This window comes from Ictalurus furcatus, chromosome 20, assembly GCF_023375685.1.
Source record: "Ictalurus furcatus strain D&B chromosome 20, Billie_1.0, whole genome shotgun sequence".
NCBI classification, from domain to species: domain Eukaryota; kingdom Metazoa; phylum Chordata; class Actinopteri; order Siluriformes; family Ictaluridae; genus Ictalurus; species Ictalurus furcatus.
In genome coordinates this window covers 1,709,816-1,737,520 of record NC_071274.1, presented here as the reverse complement: position 1 = coordinate 1,737,520, position 27,705 = coordinate 1,709,816, and the positions used below count along the sequence as shown (strand labels likewise).

The 27,705-nt window shown below is 40.4% G+C and overlaps 3 protein-coding genes across 5 annotated transcripts in view; 2 read left to right on the top strand and 1 right to left on the bottom strand.

Annotated features, from left to right (window-relative positions):
* The first annotated feature begins 945 nt into the window (after nucleotides 1-945).
* Nucleotides 946-3,654, top strand: buc (bucky ball). The gene is made up of 3 exons (XM_053652300.1): nucleotides 946-982; nucleotides 1,080-2,589; nucleotides 3,046-3,654. The coding sequence occupies exons 1-3, from the start codon at nucleotides 946-948 to the stop codon at nucleotides 3,311-3,313; spliced, it is 1,815 nt and encodes a 604-aa protein (XP_053508275.1). The 3' UTR covers nucleotides 3,314-3,654.
* Nucleotides 3,655-6,092: 2,438 nt separating this feature from the next.
* On the top strand, nucleotides 6,093-13,990 carry rnf152 (ring finger protein 152). Of its 2 annotated transcripts, XR_008388692.1 has the most exons (3): nucleotides 6,093-6,152; nucleotides 6,273-6,400; nucleotides 11,827-11,915. XR_008388692.1 is itself a non-coding variant. In XM_053651089.1 (2 exons), the coding sequence occupies exon 2, from the start codon at nucleotides 11,959-11,961 to the stop codon at nucleotides 12,481-12,483; it is 525 nt and encodes a 174-aa protein (XP_053507064.1). In that variant the 5' UTR covers nucleotides 10,151-10,404; nucleotides 11,827-11,958; the 3' UTR covers nucleotides 12,484-13,990. The 2 variants fall into 2 exon arrangements, 1 of the variants encoding a protein (XP_053507064.1); XM_053651089.1 differs by lacking the exons at nucleotides 6,093-6,152; nucleotides 6,273-6,400 and adding an exon at nucleotides 10,151-10,404 and having other exon boundaries at nucleotides 11,827-13,990.
* A 6,101-nt stretch (nucleotides 13,991-20,091) lies between these two features.
* Nucleotides 20,092-27,705, bottom strand: part of gad3 (glutamate decarboxylase 3) — a 32,574-nt gene continuing 24,960 nt past the window's right edge. For both annotated transcript variants that reach the window (XM_053651085.1, XM_053651084.1), the window contains exons 13-15: nucleotides 26,083-26,190; nucleotides 24,581-24,670; nucleotides 20,092-23,740 (exon numbers count right to left, since the gene is read on the bottom strand). In XM_053651085.1, the coding sequence (XP_053507060.1) occupies nucleotides 23,567-23,740; nucleotides 24,581-24,670; nucleotides 26,083-26,190 (372 nt within the window). In that variant the 3' untranslated portion in view covers nucleotides 20,092-23,566. The remainder of the gene's footprint in view (nucleotides 23,741-24,580; nucleotides 24,671-26,082; nucleotides 26,191-27,705) is intronic.

Below are 27,705 nucleotides of genomic sequence, written 5' to 3'. Positions count from 1 at the left end.
TTATAATATAAGGTTTTATTTCAAATCACATCATCTATTCATATTTTATTTTATACGGCTCATTTTAAAAGTGTATTTTAAAAAAGCAAAGGCTAAGAGTCTACATTAAAAAACAAAACAAAACAAAAAACTAAAAATATTAGTACACATTTTGTAGTACAATACCCAGTGCGCGCTGGTCTGCGTAAAAGTTGCGCATAGTTCCCCTTAAAGGCTGCGCAACTTCGACGCCGCCAGGTGTTAAAACACCCTCTAATTAAGGAAATGCAGTTAAATCGACGGTAATTACTCCGAGGCGGTGTGTTCACATTTCAGGATGGTGCACACCTGCTGACCTGAACCATGCGTTGGGAGCTTATACCAGCTATTTATAGGGTTGAGGACGTTTGTGGACAGAGTTTGTTGCTCTTGCTTGGTGCACATACTTGCACGTTGTGTTCACTTTGCACGTTTAAGGTTAGTTTTTAAATCTGGAAATGCTGTGCAAATTAATCTGTTTGTTTAAAAAAAAAAAAAAGTTAAACATGTTTTAAATGTGTTGTTTTTTAAATATATTTTTTGCAGTGTATATATAGTGGTGTTTTGTATCCTGTGTTTTGGTTCCTGTCCCTTCACTGAAAATGGAAGGTGAGCATGATCATGGTTTTAGTGAACGCTTGTTTTGGACAGAATAACTCCTAGTTTCTCAACTCTGGTCCTGGAGTATAGCCTGTCCCAACACACCTTATTAAACTAATTAACAGCCTGTTCCCAGTTTGGAGCAGAGAAAACACTAAAATGTGCAAGACAGGAAATGGTTTTTTTTTTGACTGAAATATTTATTTTCTAGACGTTTCTCATCCTTCACAGTCGGATGCTGAGCAGCCACACCCCCAAGTTAATCACAGTAGACCATTTTTCTATGTCCAACCACCATCTCAGCCTTATTTCATGTATCAATGGCCTATGGATCCATTTGGACAATATGGCTTTCCAGGGCCAGGTAAGAAATCTCTCATGAATATTAAACAACACCCCCCCCCCCAAAAAAAGTCCTTGATTGATGGCAGCTTTTTCTTTTTGCACTTTCTTTCCCTTAGCATTCCCGTTTGGGCGTCCTTACATGCCTCCGTATCAATTTATGCAGTACCCTGGTTACGTGGTCCCACATGCTCCCATGCAGCCGACTGACTACAGAAGGATGGCCCCCCTCTTTCCTTCTGTCGCTTCCTACGACCTTCGTTTCCGTCAGCACTTTCAGCAAATGAGCATGCAACGTGAAACCACGTCATCTGAAGCCCAGACGGAGCCCGGTGCTCCGGTTAGCAAACTGAAAGACTGTCTGGAAGGTCTCCAAGCATGTGAAAAGTCTGGAGCAGTCAAGGAACCCAATGTGATGTTTTCCTCAACCCCTACTGTAACCTCATTCACTCATGACGTGGAGAAGGTGAACTATGGAGATAAGGATTTAAATATGGGGCCCGCTTCTCAGCCTGATGAGGCAGACCAGGATGATTCTGGGAAACCAGTGATGCATTGTGACTCTGCTGTGTATGACGTTGAGTCGAGCCAGGGCCGACTAGAGGAGTGTGTGTTATCGGATGTGCTACCTCTCGACAGTTCCTCCGTTCGTGAAGAAAGCCAGAGTCGGGAACAAAATTACAAACGAGATGGTTTGGAGAGGCCATGCTTTCAGAGTGAGAAATCTGGTGCCAATCATGTCAGCAGTGGAAGCCATTCAGCTGAGGTCCAGGACTCTGGAGCTCATGTTTCTGATTACAATGGGACATCTGATCTGTGTGAGGGTATGATCTCCATCCAAAGAGAGAAGGTTGAGAATTTGCTTCTTGAATCTGTAGAGGTTACTGAGCCTCTGTTGCAGATGATGGCAGACTGTGATCTGCCTTATCAAATTCTCCGCCTTCCTTGCAATAAGACTACCACTGGTCTGTTGCTTCAGAAAGAGGTCGACCCGTTGCTATACATGGATACCGCATCTGCTCTCTTGCCTTCTAAAAGATACACTTTTGGCAGCCCGTACACCCAAAACTACTACCCACCAGGGGTTCCTGACCGGCAGAGTGTCCTCAGTCCTTCACTAGACGAGCTGTCATCCAGGGATGAGATGTTCTCTACTGATCTCGAAGATGATCTAACGTCTGGGCAGGTCTACGTAGATGGTGGCAAACTGGTAGAAACCTGTGCTGTTCCCACCCACTCTGAAACCGATGCTGCAGATAAAGCATGGTCTGTCTGGGCCAAAACTTGTGCCTGCTGTGGAGCAAGCCTTCCAGATGAAGACATCAGTCCTGCAGAGCTGTTGGATCAAGATTGCGATTGTGAGTTGGAGGAAGATACTGAGGCACCCGGTAATGGTGACGCTCAGGGAGTAGTGTTAAGGCAGCATCTATCCAGGCATAGGCAGTCACCTTGTGCTCAGGTCTCCAAACACAAAACCCGAAAGGTGCTGGAGATTGCCGGGACAAGTGGGCAAGACCAAGACAGTGGCAGAGGAGAGTGTGGTGAGCAGCTACATTCTGCTGCTAAAGGAGACAAGGGCCGAGGCAAAAGTCAAAAGGGTACCCAATTCAGATCTTACTCTGGTAAGCAGTCTATTCCTTGTTGATGGTATCTGGACACCCCTGAACTACATGGCTTGAAGGGTCACCTGGTTCCTGGTGTGGTGGAGATTTTGAGTTCTCAAATCTGATTGGTCCGTTTATATTGATGCGCTTGCTCTAACGTTTTTATTTGTACAAATGGCTCATTTACAGGGACTTGTACGGATATGTTGTCATTTGGCAAAAAATGATTAATTGCTGATGGGTGAAGTTTTCTGTAAGAAGATGATTAATGTTTTACGGAAAGAGTCTCCATCACTGTGATTCCATACTTATGGTTTTACTGTTCTTCAGAACACTTTCAGAGAGACAGTCCAGGAGAGGTAATGGACCAGGAAGACTGGTCCGGCTGCAGTGGCAAGCAGAGATCACGATCCTGCAGGCCAGCCAATGGCCTTCAAGAAAAAGGCAGGTTACTTTCAGTGTAACTATATACATTTCTTCCATGTTCACCATTTAGTGGATTAAGATTACAATTCCTTTTTGAAAACTTGCAAGGCCGTGAAGGGAGACCTGCAAGACGAAGGCCTTCTTGCAAGACATTTGCTCAGCAAAGGCCAAGGAGAAATGAATACGATGACCACAATGAGGCAGAGGTTTCCTACTGCCAAAGGGGCAGGGGTAAGTGCATAATGGTTTTTGTGACTGTTATATCTTGGAATGTCTCTGGTAGTACTGAACTCGATGATCTCCTTCCTTACCAGGATCTATGAAAAGAAGAGGCACGAGATACTAAGCAACGATGAGCACTGCTTTAATACTTAAATGTATTACCTAATATAAACACTATTGCACTATGGAATGCACAAAAGCATACTATAAAATACACGAGCACTGGTATTTATGTGAATAATAAGGGGTAATACTGAAATGAACGCCTTGCTGCAGATGACTGCATTTCCAATGCTCACACAACTTCACTTTGAGTGCTGTGCATTCATCTTAATCCTGACTGAGGATGATGTTTCTCTGGACCATGCCTTGACATGCTTAAATCATTTCTGTGTACTTTCGTGACTGGATCTGGAAGGTGTAGACCCAGCCTGTTCACTGCCGGTTCTGCTTGTCAAGGTCTGTCTCATCGAACCCAGTCTCAGACTTTTTTCGAAGGCTGGGCATTAGAAATGCAGGTATAAAATGAAAAGTGGCAGATACCTCGGCAGTCTGGCCAAGCCTAGTCCAGACATGTCGTTTTATTATCGTGCAACCTGTTTTAAACCTGTAATGCAGTGTGATGTTGATGTACAGATGTGTTTGCTTGCACAGTGGTGTCATTAAAATCTTTGCATTGCACTTGAGTGTGTCTCTTGTAATTTGGTTCTGAAATTGGGGTACTTTCATGTCCAAGTCATTGATGCCACTTGGATGCGTAGGACACGTCGTATTATACATATACTGACCTTTGCAGCGCAAGTTCTGAAGAAAGCTGGAGTGAAATCCAAGCATTTTTGGCTGCAAGTGTAACAAACTTGAGCATCTAATGTAAGTTCTTAAATATGTAATTAGTCCATGTATTTGCACAGCAGGGAGAAAAATGGGATTAAATGGCTTAACCTAAGCATTTAAACACGGTTTCCCTTGTTGACTAGTGTCCCAGCCAGAATAAGATATTGCCCTAGAATGACGTAACGAGCCTTTTAAAGACATCATTACGATGCTCACGCTGGCCTCGCTGAATGTTTTCAGTGTGGCACACGAACACAACAGAATCAGAGTTGTTAAATCAAGGTGGACTAAGCTGTGGTTAAGTCTTGTTTCCTTGAAAGGTTGTGTTTGTTTTTTTTTTTTTTTTTTTTTTTTCCCTCCTGTTTGATGTTTCAGAAAGGCTTGATGGATTGAATATCTTCAAAGGCAATGATCAATATAACCAACTGGTATGATGGTGATGGTGACAATACAGTATGTCACTTAGAAAGTACCATTCTTTGAACAACAGGAACTGACTTCAGCCCAGACCCATGTTGTTTACTTCTTCAACCACTAACCCTGTTTGCATCAAGCTGAACATGTAAACACTGGAAGGTACCTGCATGGGAGCACCCAAAATATGACCCTCCGACGAATGGTTGTCTGATTGTGTCACATTTCAGTGTCGCAGCATGTAGCGTGTCACTTTCAGCGACAGCTTTGACATCTGGAAAATCTATGTTTGACCATTTCCTCTAAATATATTCGCCCTTTAGCTCCAAGGGTCCTGCTCCACAGAGCTGAGGTTAAATTTAACATGGCACCAATAATACAAGAACTGGTATTTTATTATTTTACATTTTAGCATTACACATTGAATAACTACCGATTTGTTTTATTTGAACGAGCTTTTGAGGAAAAATGTGCGCCCGTTGCAACGTCATGCTGTTTATTTACAACTTGTTTAATTGTTGAAAGTGGCTGTGGTTTTTGGATTTTTTTTCTTCAATATCTTGTAATATGTACTACTGTACAGCAAAGTCACTTCCACTTTGGAGAGAACAACAAGAGAATGTTTTTCTTTTCTCTGTACACATGCAAACAATTATTACAAGCTGTGCTGCATACCAGCAGGCACGTTTACTTTGTTTTTATTTATTTTACTTGGAACAGTCTCTGGAAAATCACCAGTGTTGAATAAATACTAAGAATGTAGATGGTAGCTCAAGAGTTAACTCAGCTTGTTGTGATTCAACATAAACATTAATAAAACACAACAATGCTTATAGTACTAAGTACAAGGCTGTAAGTATCCATTCAATATATGGTTCATTAAATACAGCCCATAAGTTACAAAACATGAATTTAATTATAGTATATAATCATTGTTATTCTATTTCCAATATATGCTTTTATGTCATTTTATATTAAACTATTTTCCTTTTATATTAAACTGTTTTTGTTCTCTCTTTCATAATTAAACTATCCCACCCCTCTTTTATTTTATTTGAACAAATTCCCTGTCATAAAAAATATCCAAAATACATTAACATTGTTAACTTATATTTGTTAAATTACAATTAAACTAAAACACACACACACGCAATGTAAGACCTCCCTTTACAATATCTTGTACACCATATATTTCGAATTAATTTTCTGATAAATAAAAAAATATCAATCATTTAAAGTATTTAATAAAAAAAAAGGTCAAAAGCATTTTTTTAAAAAATTGTTTACTGATGATTATGGTAAGTCAATATTAACCATTAAACTGGCAAAATTTAGAATAAATCTAAGCTTTCCTCATTTTTAAACATTTTATTTGAACTCATTTTCTGGCATAAAAGAAGACAAAAAATGTTCAAAAAGCCATTTTCATCGCTAATGTGTTAATTAAACATGTTAAATCGTAATTAAACCTGAAAACAAACAAACACAGGAAAATAAAAAGTGTCCTGAGGCGGGCCCCAGTCGTGTTATTCTTATTTGCTGTCACCCATGTCACTCATCCATACGTGCTTCTAATTGGCTGAGGGGCGGGCGCTCGTGAACGCCCACGGAACTGTCAAACCAGCAGCGCGTGCTGAGAGAAAGCACGAGCCTCTCTCCTCATGCGCGCGACACATCTCTCTCAGAGCTGAGGTAAGTCTTCAGCAATACATTTCTCTACTATAAAATACTATAAATCTTTAATGTATTGTGTTTTATTGTTGTTGAATGGTGTTATATCTTTATATTAAGTATTTGTTCTTTTCTGTGTAGTAAAGGTACAGTAAAATGGAAAAACAAACCCTTTAACAAATCCTGAAGGTGAGATACTGTAGGTGAGCGCGAGCAGACTATCTGAGGTAAAAAAAAAAACCAAAACCAAACTGCAACAACAAAAAACGGTTTGTATTTATATTTATATTTATGTAAATTTTATTCCTTGGTATTTCTACGAAGTGTACACAATAGGTGTGCTTTTCAGACAAGCTGTCTGTTGTATTTATTTGTAGAAATCTGAGTTTTCCGCCAAATTTGTAAGGTCATAACTGAAATAACGGTCACTCACGACCGTTATTTCGACACTAATATTGAACAGTATATTTAAATAGTTGTGATCTACTCTTGAATATGGAGGAAAGCCTTCACTGTAACAGTAAAAGTGTTATTGTCGAGCAGGACTTTGCACTCCTATGAAGATTAGACGTCAGCCCACATTGAACTGATTAACTCAGTGTTTTATGTGGGTTGTTTAGACTACAACTACACTCCTGTGTATCTGGAGGTCAGCAGAGTTTTCATGATTTCCACACTTTTACGCTCTCGCACTCTTTACACACGCTCTAAACTTGCTCGTGAGTTGATATCGGATGTGTCAGACCAGGAGAAACCACCAAAACATATTAGATGCTATACATATAAACCACACACGGTCCCGATTTCATCGGATAGAAAAAGCTACTGCATGTTTACATACTCGACATCGCACAATTATATGATCACGACACATAAAAGACATTTTCATAGCATGCACAACATGCATAAATGCACGATATTTTCTTTGCGAAACAGTAGGCTGGTGCATAATTACTGTACTATACTCACACAAAGGCTATCAATACAACATTTTAACTTCAAGCTTTATGAAAGACATAACAAGCGTGCAAGGTATGTCATTATGAAATAAATACTTTAAACTTTTTTTTGCATCATAGATTGATCGCTATTCACCTACAACTGCTGATTAAATAGCACTGTTAAACTCTTGTTTCTGATTGGTCGGAAGGTGTTGATTAAGTTTAATCTTCTCGTTATTGTTTCTATAGCAACAGTTCTTTCGTATACATACTAATAAAAAAACAACAACATGCATTTGATACGGTCAAGTGTTTTTTTGTAAATAGATGTCTGTTTAACAGTTATGGAAGGAGTCTCCAGTGTCAGCGCTTTGTAACAATCAGATGTAAAGCTGGAACATTTCCGACGTCTTTTCCGATGTCTTTTCCGATGTCTTCAGGAGAGAGGAGTTTGAGTTTACGCTTTGTAAAGAGAAAACAAAGAGGCTAGTGAGGGAACTACGAGGGGAGCTCTTTACTAAATAAAAATCGTAATCGTCAATTGTAATCAAATTATGTGGTATAAGAGGAATAAAAGACTGAATTAGGTGCCGTTATAGGAAAATAATCTTCATAAACTTCGGTGTGGTAACTCTGCTTCATCACACCATCTCATCGCTCAGCACTTTTTCCAGAATGTTTCACTTGGTACAGAATTTTTTATGTAAACAGATAAGATTTTTTTTTTTTAAAGCAGTAATAATCAGAGAAAGGGTACTACAGGATAATAATGATCCGTTTAACATGTCTGTTAGCTTTTATCCCGACCTAAAGAATCAAATCCTTGAATTCGGCAGTATGAATGGAAAGTTAGGATTTATCGACACTGCATTGAATTAAAACCGAATTTTTATCAATATACTGATTTTTTCTTACCGCGACACGTTCCTGGATTGTAGTAAACGTCAGCATGCTTGGAGATCAGCCAGATAACTAAATGACATTACAATGACGTTATCTCAAACGAAAGGAAGGTCTATCAGACGCCGATTAATCGACTCGGCATTCCTTAAAGAGACTGATAAAAACTACGACCAAAGTACATGGTAAGAATGTTTCTGTGTGTGTGTGTGTGTGTAAGTCATGTGACTTTCATTTTGAGACCATTATTTAGCTTCTTCTCCAGGGTCAGAGGGCTTTGTCATGTGGAAATAAGGGCCCAAACTGCCGTGCTGTGATGTAAACACCATCTGGAGATCTGCTTGTTTGGACAAATTGAATAAAAATGGTTCCAGGTACCATTTCTTCTAGGTGAATGAATCACCAGCTCTAATAAGGACGTGCATGACTTACAATATCGGGTTAAGACGATTAATCGCTCTTGTGGATGCACAGCGTCTTAAGTGGCTTTTCCTTTCGTTTTTATTCCTCTCTTTTCATCTGGTGTTTGACAAATCCCCCCCGCTGCTGCTCCATCTATCCAGCTGATGGGCTGATACAGCATCTGGCTGATAGTCTGCTCGCTGCTTTATTGTCTTTTCTGCCATTTCTATCAGCATGACGAATAACGTTTGACATCTTAGTGGAATAATTATTACCCCGCTTTCTTTTGTATAATATCTCAGGGTCCCTTTTTAGGGGCCAATCGTTCGAGAAGTCCATGAATGCATCCGCTGAATGCATTTTAAATTAGCTATGTTAGCGGTGTGGTTTTCACACATGGATGGAAAAAAAGGGTGGATATTAATGGGCGGTGATTAGGGAAAAAAACGGCAGCAGGCTTTTGTGCCGTGGGCTGCCTCGGTCAGCAAAAAATGAGAGATTGATGTGGGTAGAAAAGTGAGAACTCCAAGGGCAATGGGACAAGGTCAGAGATTTCACATGATTTAATAAAATTGCCCACAGGACGCTTGATAAACTGGTGTACAATACCCCCCCCCCCTCTGCGTTCGAGTGCTGTGTCAAAGTGGAAATTTTGCAATCACAAAACGAGGGTCTTTTATCAGATAAGACAGCGTTTCCAGGGGCTTTCAGTCCTCGGCAACGTCTTCTGTAACCCGACCTTGTTTCCAGACACATCATTTCAGGAGCGCTGAGCAGAGCGCTAATATACGAAACAAGGTTTGCGGCGAATGTAAATAATAAATTTTTTTTCATGACCCTGCGACGGTACAATCATATTACACCACAAAGTTCTTATCACGGACATCTCATCATCGCACCTTTTCCACGTACAGTCCCACTATTTGCTGTCTTTCTAGTGTTTTTAAAGGTTTTTCCACCTTCTATAAAAACAGCTTTGGGACAACTACTTGTACCTTTGGGTTGTGTCCCAAACCCAAAAAACTGAAAACCCAGAAACTCTATTCGTGTCCGAGTCTAGACACTGCTTGAAGTCTAGCACCAAACAGTAAAATATAAATTCTTCTACAAAACTTTATTTAAAATCTTGTGATTGGTTACAGGGTGGCATTTTGGACCGAGACTGCAGTCTGGTTGGTTACACAGTGGCATTTTCGACACAGAGACTAGAGCTTCAGAGCCTCTTACTTTAGGCAAAAGCTGTAGTCCTTGCTAGCTGACTACAGCTTCAAAGACATGAAATAATGCATGAAAATGCTGAAATTACAAATTGAGTGTACTTCAAATTCTCATATAACTCTACTATTAGTATAATGTGTCATCACCTAGCATAAAAGGAAGACTAATACGGGAGAGTAATGGGGCTACTGCAAACACCACGGCTACTGCGATATTCAAAATGCTGGTAACAAATTTAAGGAAATAAATAGGTTATTTATTCTTGTTCTCTGGGAATTCGAATATCCCACAGCAAATATCATTGAAGCTAAAGTACAACTTAATAAAACGAAATGCCACAGAATCTCATACTCGTTTGTGTGTTTAGTCTGTAAGTGAGAATCAGTCATCGCTCTCACTCTGACCTCTTTCGAGCAATAAATTCAGTGCCAGGTGGAATATTTCTGCTTCCTGTATGCTCGATGCTGTGTTTCTCATAACCAGCGAAGCCCTGAAGGGATTTGTCAATTCATGAGACAATAGCAGGTTTAATTACATTATTAATTGCTTTTCTCTCAGGGGACGGCGGCAGAATAATTTTTGATAAAGAGGCCCTCCTTCGCGTCGATCCCTCGGGAGGAGAACCTGATTTATGAACTGTGTTATTACAGCAACAACTCTTTCATATGATGTCATGGCTGCTCGAGCGAGTTATTATCACGGATTGACCGCATTTTACATACACGCCACAGCAGTCCGGGGTGGAGTTCACTACCACGCAGGACGAGGCTTGTCATTATCTGCTCATTTGTGAGATCCGTCGATGTCATGAGGTAAAGTTGTGGTTTTGCCGCTCGTGCGTTTTTCTCATTGGCATTCAACTTCTTTTCACGTCCATAATCGTCCCTTTTTCGTGACAAGCAATTAACTTACATAATAGTTGTGTGGTTCCTCAAGGCAATGTTTAACCTCCAAACAGTTTTACACGGCCCTGGGTAAATAGCTGCTCCGGGTTCTGAAAGGGGTTGAGAATCCACGGTTTTTGTTTGCATTTTGCATACTAACCCACTGGTTATGCATACTAATTCAGAGCTATTATTTTCATTTATTCAAAGGCTATTAACCTTCATTTTAATAAGGGACTTAACAAGGCTCTGAATTACGTCACACTTCTACCATAGCGCTGTTGTATTCCAAAACCCGATTGGTCGGAAGGTGTACGTGTCGTTTAAATACGATATGGTGAAGTTCTCTGCAAGGAGAACTTTATTTAACGTTTATGGAAGGAGTCTCCAACGTCAGAGGTAAAGCTGTAAGTACGTCTGACAATATCGTCGGGACAGAAGAGTTTCCGCTTTGCGGTTTCTCTTCTCCTGTCTATACAATGCATGCGTAGATTCTATTGAAACCACGTAATTAGTCTTTTACGGGAACAATGCTAATGCTGAGCAGCTGTGTTTGAGCTGGAGGCGGAGCACGTTCAAAGGGCTGGAAGAATTAAAATAAAATCCAGGTGGATCCTACACACTAGTGGTGGTTGAGCAGATCCACCAAGAACCCCTCGGCGCCCCCCCCCCCCCCCCACCATCCCCCCGTATAATGTAAAGCGATTTGAGTGTCTAGAAGAGTGCTATATAAATGTATCTTTAACTAACTAACAAAGCTGTATTGGCTTTTCCATTTTTCCAAATATATATTTGAAACAAGGTCATTATTAAATGTAAAAAAAAAAACAAAAAAACATTTAAAAGTTACGAATTGCACCTTTAAATCAGAAACGTCATTCAATCCTCCACTGATTTATGGTCCGAAAAGCCCAATATGTCCATGATGTTTTTGTTGAAGTCTAGACAGCTGTCACTTCTGTCTAGATCTTGTCATCTTTGGATTAGAGATAACTCAGCTTGACAAATGGTCACATGTTGTCACGCACATCTTCACACAAGTTCTCAAATATAATCTTGGTATAAATAGAATTCTGTTGCTTGTTAAATGTGTCCAACGTGTCAGACTTGCAGCCTAAACTCCAGTCTTAAATACACTACCAACCTCTCGGTGGCCATAGTGGGTTTCACTGGCCGCTATTTTCTCCCACAGATCCTGTTTAAGATCGAGGTGATGTGTTTATGTGTTGCGTACTTGGCAGGAGGCAGAGAGTCAGCTTGTTTCCAGGATAAGACTTAGTAAGATTTAGTCTGGATTAATAATGACACTGTTTTCATACAAACCTGCTGTATCTCTGTTTTGCCCCGCAGATGCAGCCAGATATGGATTAAAAGCCCGAGTTTGAGATTTGACCATGCGGATCTTTGTGAGTAAACTGGCCTTCGTGTTTCTGCGCTCCGAACACTGAGTTTGTAGAGAAGCTTCAGCAGCCGAAGCTTATCATGGAGACGTTCTCTAGACCGGAGTGCCAGATCTGCTTTAACCCGTTCAGCCCTCGACGACGGCCCAAACTTCTGGAGTGCAGGCACACGTGCTGCTCGGTATGTTTGCATCAGATGGTGTTGAATCACAGGGAAGTCCGCTGCCCCTGGTGCCGCCGTGTCACGCATCTCAGCGGCCTCTCCGTGTTCCAGCTCCCAGACGATCCGGAAGCACTCTCGGCCATCACCTTGGTGCACACGCCCGTTTTTATCCGGTTGCCCGATAGCAGCTGTTACCTGCTGCCTCTGTCAGTGGATGAACACGGCGGCTTCAAAAGCCCAGATGGGACGACCGGACGTCCTGAACGTCTCGTACCCGGAGAGGAGGATCAGGCTGAGGGGAGAGACACCACGATGAAGAGTTCAGCCTGGACCTGGTTCTGCACCGTCCTCCTGGTAGCCATCATCCTCATCTTCCTCCTGGCCATCGTCCTGCACAACATGTCTTGCGTGTCCAAACGCTTCAGCATCATTTCCTGCGGATGAAAGACGAGACTGGGGCTGTGTTCCAAATATCACCCTGCTAGCGATTCCCTACAAAGAAGAATGAGGAGCACTCTGTAGCACACTAAAAAGGGAATGAAATTCATGGTTCGGGTAGTGGATTTCATACACTACATCGTTCTGTCATATAAACAGACGTGTCTCAAATTACACTTCGTATGCACTACGGGAGCATAAACCCAAACCACATGCCCTATTGACTATATAGGGAACATAAACCCAAACCACATTCCCTATTGACTATATAGGGAACATAAACTCCATTTAAACACCTCACATCATCCATGCACTGTGGATGTGTCCCAAACCACTGGTAAAATCCTAGACCTCTCAAAGTAGAGCACTGTGTAGTGAGCAGGGTGTGATTTTGGACCTACAGTGCGTTTGACTTTGAATCAGGAAGAGGAACACGGGTTTGTCCGAAGACACTCTGGATATAATAAGAGACTTTAAGAGACTCACTGTGTTTCCTGTTGAATGGCGGGAGTTTAAAGTAACACTCCGAGTAAATGTTTCTTTTTTTTGTTTGTTTTTTCCGTCTGCGTGGGATTGGCGGCGTTCTTGTAAACGGTGTGGAATTTTTCCACCTCGACGCAACACCGGACGGACGTCGATGGTGGTTTTTTTCGCACCAGTGTACAGTTAATGGCCAAGCTCGATGCAGTGTTGAACTGTGCCATGTTGTAATGTAGCAGTGTGAATGTGACGAGTTTTAAATGTAACGTTACTTTAAGAAGGTTTTCACATATGTAGCGTTTGAAGTCGGACCAAAACAACTAGCCCTGGCCCTCCTCACATATTCAAGCAATAAGTTTTCCCCCCCCGAATTTTCCTCAAAAATCTGCGTAGTGTGAATCCAAATCGAACGAAAGTTAGAAAACGAACTACAGCTAACGATTACACTATGTAGAACGGACTAACGAGCAGGTAAGCTCTCTTAAGTATTAACACTGTAAATTTAACAAACAACGGTGACAAAAAAAGGAAGAAGGAGACGTAGAAGAAGACGAAATGTTTTATATTGAATCTACACAGTTCACTTCTGATACATTTTTAACTCGTGTCCAAATATACAGTTTTCTACGTGTTATTCAAATGTTGCTGTGAAACGTGTCGTAAACCACCTTGGTGTTGTGAGTCATTCCTCTGGCCGTTATAAGAACTAGAGGTGGTCCGATTGTGGATTTTACCGATAATTAAGTCGAGCGGTTACCTATCGATAACTGATTAATCAACCGGTAGTTTTTAAAACTTTTTACAAATACTATTGAACTTTATCACAAAAATAAACACTACTGACTGTACCATGAAAATGTACTTATTAAAAGGAAGTAAACATGAATGTATAAACTATTAATAAATATTAATGTAAATAAAATAAACACATCCAAACTGAACCAAAAAGTAACACTCCAAATAACAAATAAAACGAACACTTGTCAGTGATGGTTTTTATTTCGCCTCTAGAGGCCGCTCTCGTACTGTATAACGACAATGGACCCTTCTCATATCCTCCCGCAACCGGGAAAAACTATCGGTGTGGATTTTTGCCGATAACCGATAGTTCCAACAAACAGATATCGGAGCCGATCGATCGGCAAAACCGACCGATCGGTCGACCTCCAATACGAACCAAACTTATACTGATGAATTCTGGATTCTGATTGGTCAGAAGGCTCTGACAGTAGTTCAGCTGCACATCGCAGGTTTATATGAATCGTTGTAACATGTTTCTATAGTAACAGGTCGTTTACAGGGACTTGTACAGCTCCACTTTATAAACAGATTATTTAAAAAAAAAAAAAACACACATGTAAGCGTTGACATGGTGGACTTTTCCATACGGAGACGTTTAATGAAAACTTTTATGAAAGGAGCCTCCAGGGTCAGAGGTTAAAGCTGTAACTTTAAGATTTCCAGCGTCTGTTTGCGGATTCTGGGTAACATGACAATCTGCGTATTTTTGGTCTTATTAAAAAAATAAAGAGAGGCTGGTGATTGAACGACTGTTCATCGCTGCTGTGACAAAAGCGAGGACGGGAACGAAACTGTGTCACAATCTTTCCACGACATTAAATGTAGCTATAAGTGGATAAAAAGTATGATGTCTTTTTCAGATTAAAATTGTGGTATAAATGGAATAAAACACTTCGGCAGGTGCTGTTACAGGAAAATAATTTTCGGAGTGGTAACAGCAAGCCCGCTTCGTCGCACCACCCGTCACTGATTATTTTCCTGTAGCTGGATGACACTGAGTGTTTTATTCCTTACATATATATAAGTCTTAAAAAGTATGAAATTGAACTTCAGAAAATCTTTTAGTCACTTTAGCGGAAAGGCTTTGGGTTTTAACAATAAAAGAATAGCACCACTGTACAGATCTCAGCTGTTTATTTAAGTTTTCTCCAATAGTTTCTATCCCTGGAGCAGTTTTCGGATAAGAGTAGACAGAAGCTGCAGCCCTCATGGCAGTCCTTACTCTCAATACTTTTGTATGAATAGTTAAAAATGGACTAAACTGTAAGGAGTCATTATGTAAATTCACTTCACGCTGAGAGCAGATTGATAATTTGTCAAAAGGGAGCGTATTAACCCACATTGGGCCAATTATAAATGGTGGAACATGGCTGCTTGCCCAACTCTGGAGATCCCTCACTGCTGTGTTCTCAGCACGGTTTAATTAATCGAGGCTCCTCGTCAGGACTGCTTTGTGGTTAGAGTAAAAGTTTTGACACGTCTGTCTTTTACAGCACGGAGGGACAAAATGTAGGATGGTTTTTATTAAACCGCACAACCAGAGCTAAGTGCCGTTATAGGAAATTAATCAGCGATGAAGCGGAGTTACCGTCACCACCCTGAAATATTTCCTTGCGCCGACACTGGAGACTCCTTCCATAAACGTTAAACGAACGTCTCCTTACAGAAAACTTCACTGTCGCCATGTCCGAAACCGCTCCCTATCTCCTGTATAGTGCACAATGATACAATAACAGTAACGCCCGTGACAGAGCGCTCTCTGACGCGTTGTAATTTATTCACGTCAGCGTCCGAATTCGATCACTCGCTTCCGTTCACTTCTTCCCCGTACAGTGGACTCGAACGTCTTCCGCTACATAGGGAATAGCGAACGAGTGAGCGATTTCGGACACAGCTCATGTCAAGGCGCTTGTGAATGAACCGTTACTATAGAAACGAAAACCTTTGTTTTAAGGTTACCTTCAGAACCTATTCAGTTAAAAGTCATTCTGTCACCTCGCTGCAGCCCCGCAGTGATTAAAGATGCTATCTGTAACCTGTAGACATCTGATCAAAGTCAGATTGCACAGCTTGTCCTGCTTAGCGTCGCTCTAACGATGCATTAACAAAACAAACGCACCCCTTTCACCAGCGAGCGAATCCTTCACTCCGTACGTGTCCTTCGCTCCAGTTTCCCATTTTTCTGCCGTGTTGAACGAGGGGAGTTTCAGTACATACACTTTTCTTTTTAATTCTTTAGTCCTGAACAGTTTCCCCTGAAGTGTAAAATATATTCCGAGTTGTACTCTTACCCGATCACGTTATTAACAAATCTTTCCTGGAAAAAAATTAAAATCCTGCATGTACACCAGGATAAGATCTGGAACTGTTGCAAACTAACTAATAACCAAATTTTGTAAAATACCAAGGACCGGTACCCTGAAGCACATGGCTAGAACTGAGCAGAACCATCCATCCATCCATTTTCCATACCTTATCCAACACGGGGTTACAGGGGGGAACCCGGAGCCTGTCCCAGGGAAGGAACTCGGGTCACAAGTTGGGGGACACCCTGGAGGGCCACATTCTACCGCCAGTGTGTCTGCTGAGACTGAAATGACTTGCATGTGCTTGATTTTATCCACCTGTGAGCAGTGGGTGTGGCTGAATCACCTGAACTCAATCAACTCAGTAAAGAGGGTTTCTTTTTCTCTCTCTCATACATTCAACACGAGCACACACAGCATCAGCGCAGCTCATTAATCTGCATATGCTTTGCGCACTCAGCTAAACTGCACATATTGGCAGTTTTGTTAAAAAAAAAAAAAAAAAAAAAGTGATTGATGGCGTTGTCCAGATGTAGTAGCACGTGCCATTTCTTTCTGGCCCAGTGTTGCTAAATGACCTGTAGAAAAGCGGCTTAAACACGCCATTAACGCAAGACACATATATAGCGCACGCGAAGATGGACGAGCGCAAACCGTGCTGCGTCGAACGGCATCGATAAATCATACGTTATATATACGGATTTGAAATTCAATTTCAGAATGCATATGTGAAAAGCCAGCTCCGGCGTGAATGATGGCAGAAGCACAGCCAGGCATCGATTCTTATCCTGATGGTACGGTGCTGTCTGAAGAATTTCTTAATGTAAAATACATCAACTTAATATAAAAGCCTCTAGCAATATTTTGATGTGGAATATAAACGTTAAACAGACTCGCTCATTGATTCCTCTAAAGTGGAGCACATTTAACAGTCAGTATCCATGGCAGTGGTAATAGTGTTTACTGCTCAGCACTGTATTTAATTCTCCTCTGTGGCTGCGGGCGGTTTTGTAAAGCAACGAGTGCAGAGAGAATTTTTATTTTCAACCCAAGACCAGAAATCTCAGCGGGAGACATGATAGCGGTCAAAACAATCACGCGAACTGAAGGTTTTTACTTGCGTGCAGCTGATATGAAGCAAAGAAAGACCAAAGAAAGACCTTGAAAGTGCATTCATTAAGGCTAACGTGAAGAATGCATTCGTTCATCCTCGAGAGCCGCCCGGTCAAGAGGCGGTTGAAATTCGGCTACTAGCTTGTTTCAATTTTGAGAAATAAAGAACGTCTAGGAAATATCACGGGCAGGTATAAAACAAAAATAATAACTACACAAGCAAAAAGAAACTTAAAACAAACAAACAAAACCCCCCCCCCACAATTGGTCTTCAGTTTAGGCCACTCCCACTTTAGATTTAATGCTGCATTCGAAGTGGGAAGTCAGAAGTCGGAGCTCGGAATGACGTCATTTTTAACCTCAGCTACAAAACGAGAAAAAAAAACATGGACACCTCCACGTTCATCTTTTGTTAGCATTAAGCTCGTGAATGTGTCTGTATGTTGATGGAGCTACAGTGCAGTAGAACTCATTTAATGTTAAGAAGTGCTGCTGTGTTCTCTACTGAAGCTGTTGAGCGGCCGTGCTGATTGGACGTCACTTGCTGAACTCTGAAGAACTCGGACGAACAGGACACTGAACGGTTTTCACTGACATCTCAGAACTGAGGGATAAAGTCCTACCCCTATTGTTTTGCACTTCTCCATTGTTACCAGCAGATGGCAGCAGCAGGCTGCGATCAGGAATCGGTGCAGTTTTGAGGAAATAATTGAAATAGATTTACACATACAGCAGGCAATTTTTTTTAACCAAAGCAGCTCACATGTGCTCCATAAGATGCTGAGATGTAATCTGTTAATTAACTGTTAATGAAAACAGCACTCTGCGTATGTTTTCAAAGCGCTCATCCGCTCTCGCTCAGATCGTCTGCAGGAGCTAGAGCGCTCGCTTGTTACATCTGAAATGGATTTCAGAAATTACTGTATGAATAAACACCTACACAGACATCGTGCATGGTGGCCGATGCTTCCTAAAGGAACTTTAATAGCTCAGATGTTTCCATGACCTTCTACATGAATATTCCCAAAGTACACCATTAAACAAAATAAAACACATTAAAATACTACACAGTATAAATAGTACATGTACTAAACAATTCTAAATGTTAATAAAATAAATTACGAGACCTTTACCAAGCCATATCATACCCGGTGTAACCTTCAACAGAGTACTTCCCTGTCAGAACCCTTAAAGAACCCTTGATTATCCAATGAACCCTTAAAAAACACTTAAAAAACCCTTTTTATGTAACTGGTTAAGTGTGTATTACAAACTATTGGAAAATATTTTTGTATTATTTTGGTACACTCTTAGGTTCATCAAGGGTTCTTTAAGGGTTCACTGGATAATTAAGGGTTCTTTAAGGGTTCACTGGATAATTACGGGTTCTTTAAGGGTTCAATGGATAATTAAGAGATCTTTAAGGGTTCATTGGATAATTAAGGGTTCACTGGATAATTACGGGTTCTTTAAGGGTTCAATGGATAATGAAGAGTTCTTTAAGGGTTCATTGGATAATTAAGGGTTCTTTAAGGGTTCACTGGATAATTAAGGGCTCTTTAAGGGTTCACTGGATAATTAAGGGTTCTTTAAGGGTTCACTGGATAATTACGGGTTCTTTAAGGGTTCAATGGATAATTAAGAGTTCTTTAAGGGTTCATTGGATAATTAAGGGTCCTTTAAGGGTTCACTGGATAATTACGGGTTCTTTAAGGGTTCAATGGATAATTAAGAGTTCTTTAAGGGTTCATTGGATAATTAAGGGCTCTTTAAGGGTTCACTGGATAATTAAGGGTCCTTTAAGGGTTCACTGGATAATTACGGGTTCTTTAAGGGTTCAATGGATAATGAAGAGTTCTTTAAGGGTTCATTGGATAATTAAGGGTTCTTTAAGGGTTCACTGGATAATTAAGGGCTCTTTAAGGGTTCACTGGATAATTAAGGGTTCTTTAAGGGTTCACTGGATAATTATGGGTTCTTTAAGGGTTCACTGGATAATTAAGGGTTCTTTAAGGGTTCACTGGATAATTATGGGTTCTTTAAGGGTTCACTGGATAATTAAGGGTTCTTTAAGGGTTCACTGGATAATTAAGGGTTCTTTAAGGGTTCATTGGATAATTATGGGTTCTTTAAGGGTTCACTGGATAATTAAGGGCTCTTTAAGGGTTCACTGGATAATTATGGGTTCTTTAAGGGTTCACTGGATAATTAAGGGTTCTTTAAGGGTTCACTGGATAATTAAGGGCTCTTTAAGGGTTCACTGGATAATTAAGGGTTCTTTAAGGGTTCATTGGATAATTAAGGGCTCTTTAAGGGTTCACTGGATAATTAAGGGTTCTTTAAGGGTTCATTGGATAATTAAGGGCTCTTTAAGGGTTCACTGGATAATTAAGGGTTCTTTAAGGGTTCACTGGATAATTATGGGTTCTTTAAGGGTTCACTGGATAATTAAGGGCTCTTTAAGGGTTCACTGGATAATTAAGGGTTCTTTAAGGGTTCACTGGATAATTAAGGGTTCTTTAAGGGTTCACTGGATAATTACGGGCTCTTTAAGGGTTCACTGGATAATTAAGGGTTCTTTAAGGGTTCACTGGATAATTAAGGGTTCTTTAAAGGTTTGGTGAATAATTAAGGGTTCACTGGATAATTAAGGGTCCTTAACCCTTGTTGTCCAAAACCCTTAATTATTTTCCTTGTAATATCTAGAACCTGTCATTTAAAACTTTAGCTATCTTGGTATTGGTAAACTTAGAAAAAAAAAGGTTCTTTGAAGGTTCTTAAAGGGTTCATTGGTCAACCCTACAACAGAGTATTTCCTTGTCAAGACCCTCAATTATCCGATGGCTCCTTAAAGAACCTAAGCGTATACCAAAATAGCTCAATTATAAATGACAGGTTTTAGGTATTAAGATGAAAATAATTTCCAATAATTTAGAGAAATGTACCACACACTTAACCACCTACACAAAAAAGGGTTCTTTAAGGGTTCATTGGATAATTAAGGCTTCTTCAGTTCCAGAAAAGAGTCCTACTTGGAATTTTTTTCCTAGTGGAGCTCTTTGACGGACGACCGAAGTAGACAACCTTAAAAGTGCTTGCTCACAAAATGTGATCTGATCTTCTGCTAAGCGCTAATAATAAATAAAGACATTTCGAAGTCACTCACTCCTAAGGAGAACTTAAAGGTTCTGAATTTCGTTCACGAATAAACTTTTACCAGACATTTTCTGTGTAATTGTGCCTGCTTGTGGTCTGTAGAAGTCACTTTGCCGCCATTTCCTGTTCTATGAGCGTTTTGTTCCGCGTTATTCAATGCACCATCGTGCGCTTGAATAGAAGCCCATAGTAAAGAGCAGCTGACCACTATTGTTTGTTTTTACATCACAGGGCATGTCAAACCCACACCTGAACTAACCGGAACATGTGTCGAATTACACTCTTTGTAAGCATGTCGCCGTTCTAATGGTTCACTTAATGGGCGTGTCCCTCACTCTAATATACAAGAGATGAGTTTCAATTCGTTAGAAGTCACGGTCAACAGAAAAATAACGATGAGAAGAATTCGAGGGATTTTAAAGACAACCTGAAAATCTAAAAAAAATAAATAAAATAAATAAATTCTCACATCTTTGGTAATATTCTACGATTAATCTGTAACAATCATATAAGAAAGAAAACATTTTTTTTTAAATAGCATTTTTAACTTCGTCATCTCATCCCATTTCCAGGCCTAAGACTGTAAGAGAAATCCAGTTTCTGTGCCGGAGGAGTCTCTACAGAGAAAAATAAACAGATCCAGCATCCTTTGTCACGGGGTAGAACTTACAGTGGATATAAAAAGTCTACACACCCCTGATAAAATGGCAGGTTTTTGTGATGTAGAAAAAAAAAAAGGAAACCAGGATACACGATCGTGTCGGAACCTTTTCTACCTTTATTGTGAAATTTTAACCTATCAGTTGAAGTGAAAAACAATAAGAACTGTTTTAGTGGGGGAAAAGGAAAAAAAAAAAAAAGTACAATAACCTGGTTGGATAAGTGTACACTCTCCTAAACTAATACTTAAGACTTAAGGTTTTGTGCCAAACTTGACTGGTATTTGGAGCTGTTCATGATTCCATCCAGCCTGAATAAAGCCCCAGATCCAGCTGAAGAATAACAGCCCAGAGTAAACAGAGTACGATGCTGCCACCACCGTGCTTCCCCACAGGGATGGTGTTCTTTTAGTGATGTGCTGGGTTTTTTTTTGTGCCAAACATATCTTTTGGTATTATGGCCAAAAAGTTCAACTTTGGTCTCATCAGACCGTAACACATTATTCCACATAGTTTTGGGAAATTTTCGGTGTATTTTTCATGACATTTTTTACTTAAAAAAAGTCTTCCATCTTGCCCACATACCCCACAGCCCCGAGATATGAAAAATTCAGGAGCTTGTTTTGACATGTAGGGAACAACCAGTACTTTCCAGACTGTTTTAACGTTGCCGTAGGCCTCTCTGCATCTTCCCTGACCGGTTTCTCCCGATCTTCTCATCAGTTTTAGAGGGACGCCCTGCTCTTAGCGGTGTCACTGTCGTGCCATGTTTTCTCCACTTGTTGATGATTGTCTTTACAGCGTTCCATGGTATATCCGGTGCCTTGGAAGTGTTTTCTAACCCTCTCCTGATTGATATTTTTCAACATCGAGAGCCCGTACCTGCTTTGTAAGCTCTTTGTTGCCCGTGGCTTTTCCAGTTCCAAGAAGATGTCAGGAGAATCCTATAGGAACAGCTGGACTTTATTTGGGGGTTAATCAGTCATGTTAATTGATGGCAAGTGTACACTAATTAGTATTGAACATGAGTTTGAATGTGATGGATTGATTCGGAACACTGCTACATTCCCAATTATAAAAGGGTGTGCAGACTTACGCAGGCTGGGGATTGGGAGTTTTTTGTCCCCCCCCCCCCGGGTGTTGGTCACTTGATATTTATTATATGATGCAATTTCACAATAAAGGTGAAAAAGGTTCTGACATGATTTAACTTTAACATTTTAACAGGGGTGTGCAGACTTTTTATATCCACTGTACATAGTTTTTTTTAAATGTAATTATTTTTTAAAAACTATTTTTACTGAAGGCTACCTGAGCGTCACCAGGCGACAAGGTAAAATTCGCACGTATCACTGAACATTCACCGTACATATCACTGTGACGAATCCGATTTTCAGCAGCATTGTCAAACACAACTCACAACGACTACGTTTACATGCGCATCAACATTCTGATATTAGTCTAAATTTGGCCACATGCTAATTAATATCGAGTCGTGTAAACGCCGCAAGTAGATTCCCCAAATTCTGATTCCCACCTCTGGAATATGCCTGTTGTAATCGGAAATTTGTTGCATGTAAAGACCTTATTCGGAAAATCCACTCAAAAGGAGATATATGCGCATGCTCGGGCCGTAAAGAATTGTGGGTGCTAACAGATGCTTAGCGCTTATCTGTAGGCTAGGTATTTAGGAACGGCAACACTCACGACAACCGCGTATACAGGAATATTCCGATTCTCGCACGCATATAAACGTCGGATTTTTGATCGGAATTTGACGTGCACGGAAAAACAGTCGTTGTTATCTTCCTCCTGTAAGAGAACCCAGAACTTTTAAAGAGAACCTTAACAAGAGCCTGCACACACATACGAGGAAACTTTACGCTAACGTAACATAAGTTTAACAGCTAATGAGTTAATCAGGATTTTATTCCAGTGCATAGTGCTCTACATCCTGATAGTGCACACAGGGACCCCGAAAGCCTTATGACCTCAAGCTATGTCGCGGATAACTCTAGGCTTCAGGTTATTACATAACCAGTGAAATATTGTCTCGGTAAACCGAGGCGTCGCTCTCAGAAATTTCTCAGGGTTTAAACTGACACATATGGAGCGCTGAGTCACCAACTATCAGGGTGTCATGCTACAACGCCTATTTATGTGCTCTAGCATCTGAGGCTTGCCTTAAAGTGACTACTGTGCCTTAAAGTGTCTAACACGAGCTAGTCGTTCCTTCTAGCATTTGGAATGAAATTCAGATCACATTTTAGGAGCAGAAATCGAGACAATTTCAGCCTTCCTTACAACTGTATGGTGCATACTTAAAAAACTTCACGTCCACAACTAAAACGAATTGTGCGTTCTTAATTATATCCCACGTATATATATCTCGTACCGAATATGCTAACGTTCCCAGAAACGAACGACGTAAAGCGAGACAAATCATGCAAATTAGTTTTAAGTCGCTGCACCGCGCTACAGACGAAAACGTCTTAAATAGATTACACCCCCGAGAATAATATTAATCAGTTCTAAGTCCATAAACAGGGACGCGAGACGCAGACTCGTTCGCTCTTAAAGCTCGGCTCCGAGGCACGCGATTTCGTCCAGCAGGAAGTCCACGTCCTGCTTCTGCGTGGCCGGGTTGGAGAAGACGCAGCGGAAGAAGTTGGGCTTCTGTCCGAGAGGTTGGTAGCCGATCATGACCACGCCCTTCTCCATCAGCTTGGTTTTGATCTTTGGAATGATCTGGGGGAAAACAAAAAATAGAATTTCTCATCATCGAAGCACATCTGAATCTAATGCGATGAATTAAAACTCCGACGTAAAGTCGATTATTTTCCTAATTACTTTCAGCACATCCTGAGATGTTTCATTGCTCTTATACCTCAGCAATTCGCCAACGATTCGAATTGTTCGCTCGTTAAAGAATGACACGTCGTACTTTTTTTTTTTATAGTAACAAAAACAAGTTAGTACACTGTAGCAGCTATAAATATAAACAGTCGTTCCCTCACCAGCCTCTCTTTCTTTCTCTCCTAAAGCAACTTGAAGTTACAGCTTTACCTCTGACTGACACTGGAGACTCCTTCCGTAAATGTTAAACAAACTATATCTCCTTATAGAAAATTTCACCATATCAATGATCACACGCGTTTGTTTCTGATTAGTTCAAGTCCCTGTGAATGAGCTGTTACTATAGAAACGATAAGAACAAGCGCGTTGATATAAACCCAGCTCGCTGATGGAGCTACTTTCAGAGCTGCTCTTATAGAAGATGAAAACATCCGAGCAGTGGGATTTGAGAATTCAACCGCGCAATAACAGACGTGGTGGTAAGTTGCCGAAAACAATACAAAACACCTACAATGCATCCACGTGCCCGTATTATTTCTCCATATTTTACTTTTGAGAGTGAGTTTGAGGGTGGTGTTAAATTGTGCTAGGTAGTATGTCTATGGGAACGCGGCTGCTCCGATATTGCTTCATCTTTTTTATGCAGCTGTCAGCTACCAAACAGGTTTTTTCACTTCCCATTACTTTGGGTAGTTTTGTATAAGCGGTTGAGTGATTCCATTGTTCTCTCACCGTATGAAGTTCTCTGTCTCTGTCAGGACCTGGGGGTATGTTCCTCACTCGGCTCGGCAGGTACCAGAAGCACACGTTACTGTGTTCGGGCTGAAGAGACAGTAGAGAAAGACGAGTCGTTACCTGCTCACTCGAAACGAGACGTGTGAAAACTCGGGTAACGTTCCTAACGGGTCAGGGTAATGTGAAAATTATTGTTAATTATTATTATAATAATTAATTAATTATTATTAATTAATTACTAAGAAGAAGAAATAAAGAAAATGGCATGTTGCGGGAAACAGGCAGGCATATGGACAGTGCATATTCAGTGCTACTCAAAAACTAAAAGTAGAAGTAGGAGTCTGGAGGCAAAAGTCTGCTTGTGTCAATCTAAAAAGTCTGCATATTTAACCATACTCAAGTATTCGAGTGTGAAAAGAAAATATTTTTTAACTCATGAAAAGAGCTGAGCTCAAGCTAAGGCACATTAGGAAGGAAAACAAAACTTATCTAGCTAGCAAATATAACAAGCTAATTTACAAGACACAACGATCTAGCTATGTTAACAAGCTAATTTGCAAAACTCAACTAGCTCACAAATCGAACAAACTAATTTACAAAATGTACGTATCTAGCTTCGTCGTTTAACAAGCTAATTTGCAAACATAATTAGCTAGCTAGCTAACTTGCAAAACTTAACTAGCTAACCAATTTGATGAGCTAATTTAGCAAATGTAATCAGCAAGCTAACAGGCTAATTTGCAAAACTTAACTAAAGTGATCTATCTATCTATCTATCTATCTATCTATCCAGCTAACTAACTAGCTAGCTAATTTTAACAAACATTTTTGAAAGCTTAACTAGCCAGCTAATTTAACAAATTTATTCAGACAACTTAACTAGCTTGCTAAGTAACTGGCTAGCTAATTCATTTACAAAACACAATTAGCTAGCTCAGCTAATGAGCTAATTTACAAACTTCAAGTTAACCTACTTATCTTTAGATTTGACGGCTCATTTTTACTAGAAAAAAAAAAAGAGGAGAAAAATCTTATGGTGTTTGAGATTTGTAAAATGAAATTAAGTGGAAGTCGAGTCGCTGTGGTTTCCTGCTTTGTATGCACGAAACCTGAGCCACATCTCAAATTGCGTCGCGTTCATGCAAATAGTGTTTTCCCAACATGTGATATTCTGTTCATACCCGGATGATATACAAGAACTGTGTGAAACTCGTGCTGCATCACAGGCCCGTTAAACACACTCGGGGAAACCTGCTGTCTGCCCTCTTCCGCATACGTGACCTCAAAGATGCCTACGATTGGCTACTTTCGCTTTGATTGACAAAGGGAATAAGAATATGCCCCTCCCATCCAAAAAGCACAGCCAGTTTTGCTCTCTACATGGCTGCGGCACGTAATTAAGATCAGCTAGCTAATCGTAGCTTGTCCTTTACCAATATTTGTACGAAACGAAATAATAAAATAAAATAAAACGGCACGTATCACGTTCGGTCACTTACTTTGCTTTGGAAGACCAGCTGAAAATCTTTTCTGCTCTTCAGCTTGTAGTAAAGATACTCGGCATTCTCCAGGCAGTGGTTGATCTGCGATTCGAAACCTTCTGATCCCTGCAAAGCGTTCGGTCGATATTTAACATCAGTTTTTCCGTCCACGTTTACATGTTCACACCTCCCTGCTGGACGCCATGTTTTTCCAACCTTTCACCGCTGTGTGCAATACTGAGCGAAAATTAATCAGCATTCGTGTTATTGCACGATCTTTTCTGTTCCTGCTTTTTCACTCCTGGGGTTCTTTATGTAAAGCAGGAACTACCGTAAGGAGAATATTCCCGCGGGACAGTGTGTGAAACATAACAATCAGCGCATTAGATGATCAAAAAATATGCTCAAGGACAGAACGCTTCGAGCGTGACTCATGCAAAACAACACGGCTGAGCTCGCCGGTCAGATTATGTTTTATTTTTTCCATCCAGGCATCAAGAACATCTAGTACAAAAGCAGCACTAACACTCCAAATGTGCAATTTCTGTGCAAGTCTTTTGTAGGAGTCTTCTGAATAAAGTTACGTTCGGAACCATTCGGAACCGTCACCGCTGTCAGGATTACAGCTGGGTGATATAATCGGTATATAGTGTTGTAGTGATATGATATAATACCAGTATCATGTAAATTATGTTGCAATACGTTTTCCTGAGGTCTCATGGGTATTGAGATCTTTTTTATAACAAAAAAAAACAACCCAAAACAATTATTAGTAATGATTAAATATAGTTTTTTTTTTGTATTATTAGTGCTATTTTTATCTTTATTTATTTATTTTTAACATATTTTAGTTTCCCCACCTATATTTTTTTTTTGTGGCAAAAATCTTGAATTTCCACCATTTGTACACAATATGTACATTGGACTGTGGATCGGTGGAGTCCAAACTCTTTAGAGATGGTTTTATGACCTTTTCCAACCTCATGAGCTTCAACCACTCTTTCTGACGTCCTCAGAAATCTCCTTTGTTCGTACCATGATCCACTTCCACAAATGTGTGTAGTGAAGATCAGACTCTTCATATAGATCCCTGTTCTTTAAATAAAACAGAGCGCTCACTCACTCGCTCACACCTGATCGTCACACCTGATCTAACTTCACCTTCAGTTTTAAACCGCTAATCCAAGACGTTCGCGTACTTTTGCCGCTCACAGAGAGGCAACATCGGATCATCGTCGTCTCGTATCTTTAATCGGGTCCTATTTGTCTACGTTTGGGACTCGCGTGAAACTCCGATGATGTTTTAGATCACATTTATTTAGATATATAGCAAATTCTAAAGGGTTCACAAACTTTCAAGCACCACTGAATGTCTTTTGAGCCTCATCACTATACTACACGACTCCTGTCAGAGTGCTAACAAATATAAACGATCTCTCGTAGGACATATTGTGGAGATGTCTTTATATATCAGAATAATCACCATTACTCTTCAGAGTCTTCATTCTAAGCTGTGTTTTGCTCATGTTCTAGTCCCTTCTTTTCCCTAGATGCTTTGCATCCCCTGCTTCTCTAGTCACTTCGTTCTTCTGTCCATTTTCAAGTCAAATTTCTAGAATTTACTCCGACGTTGACCTCGGG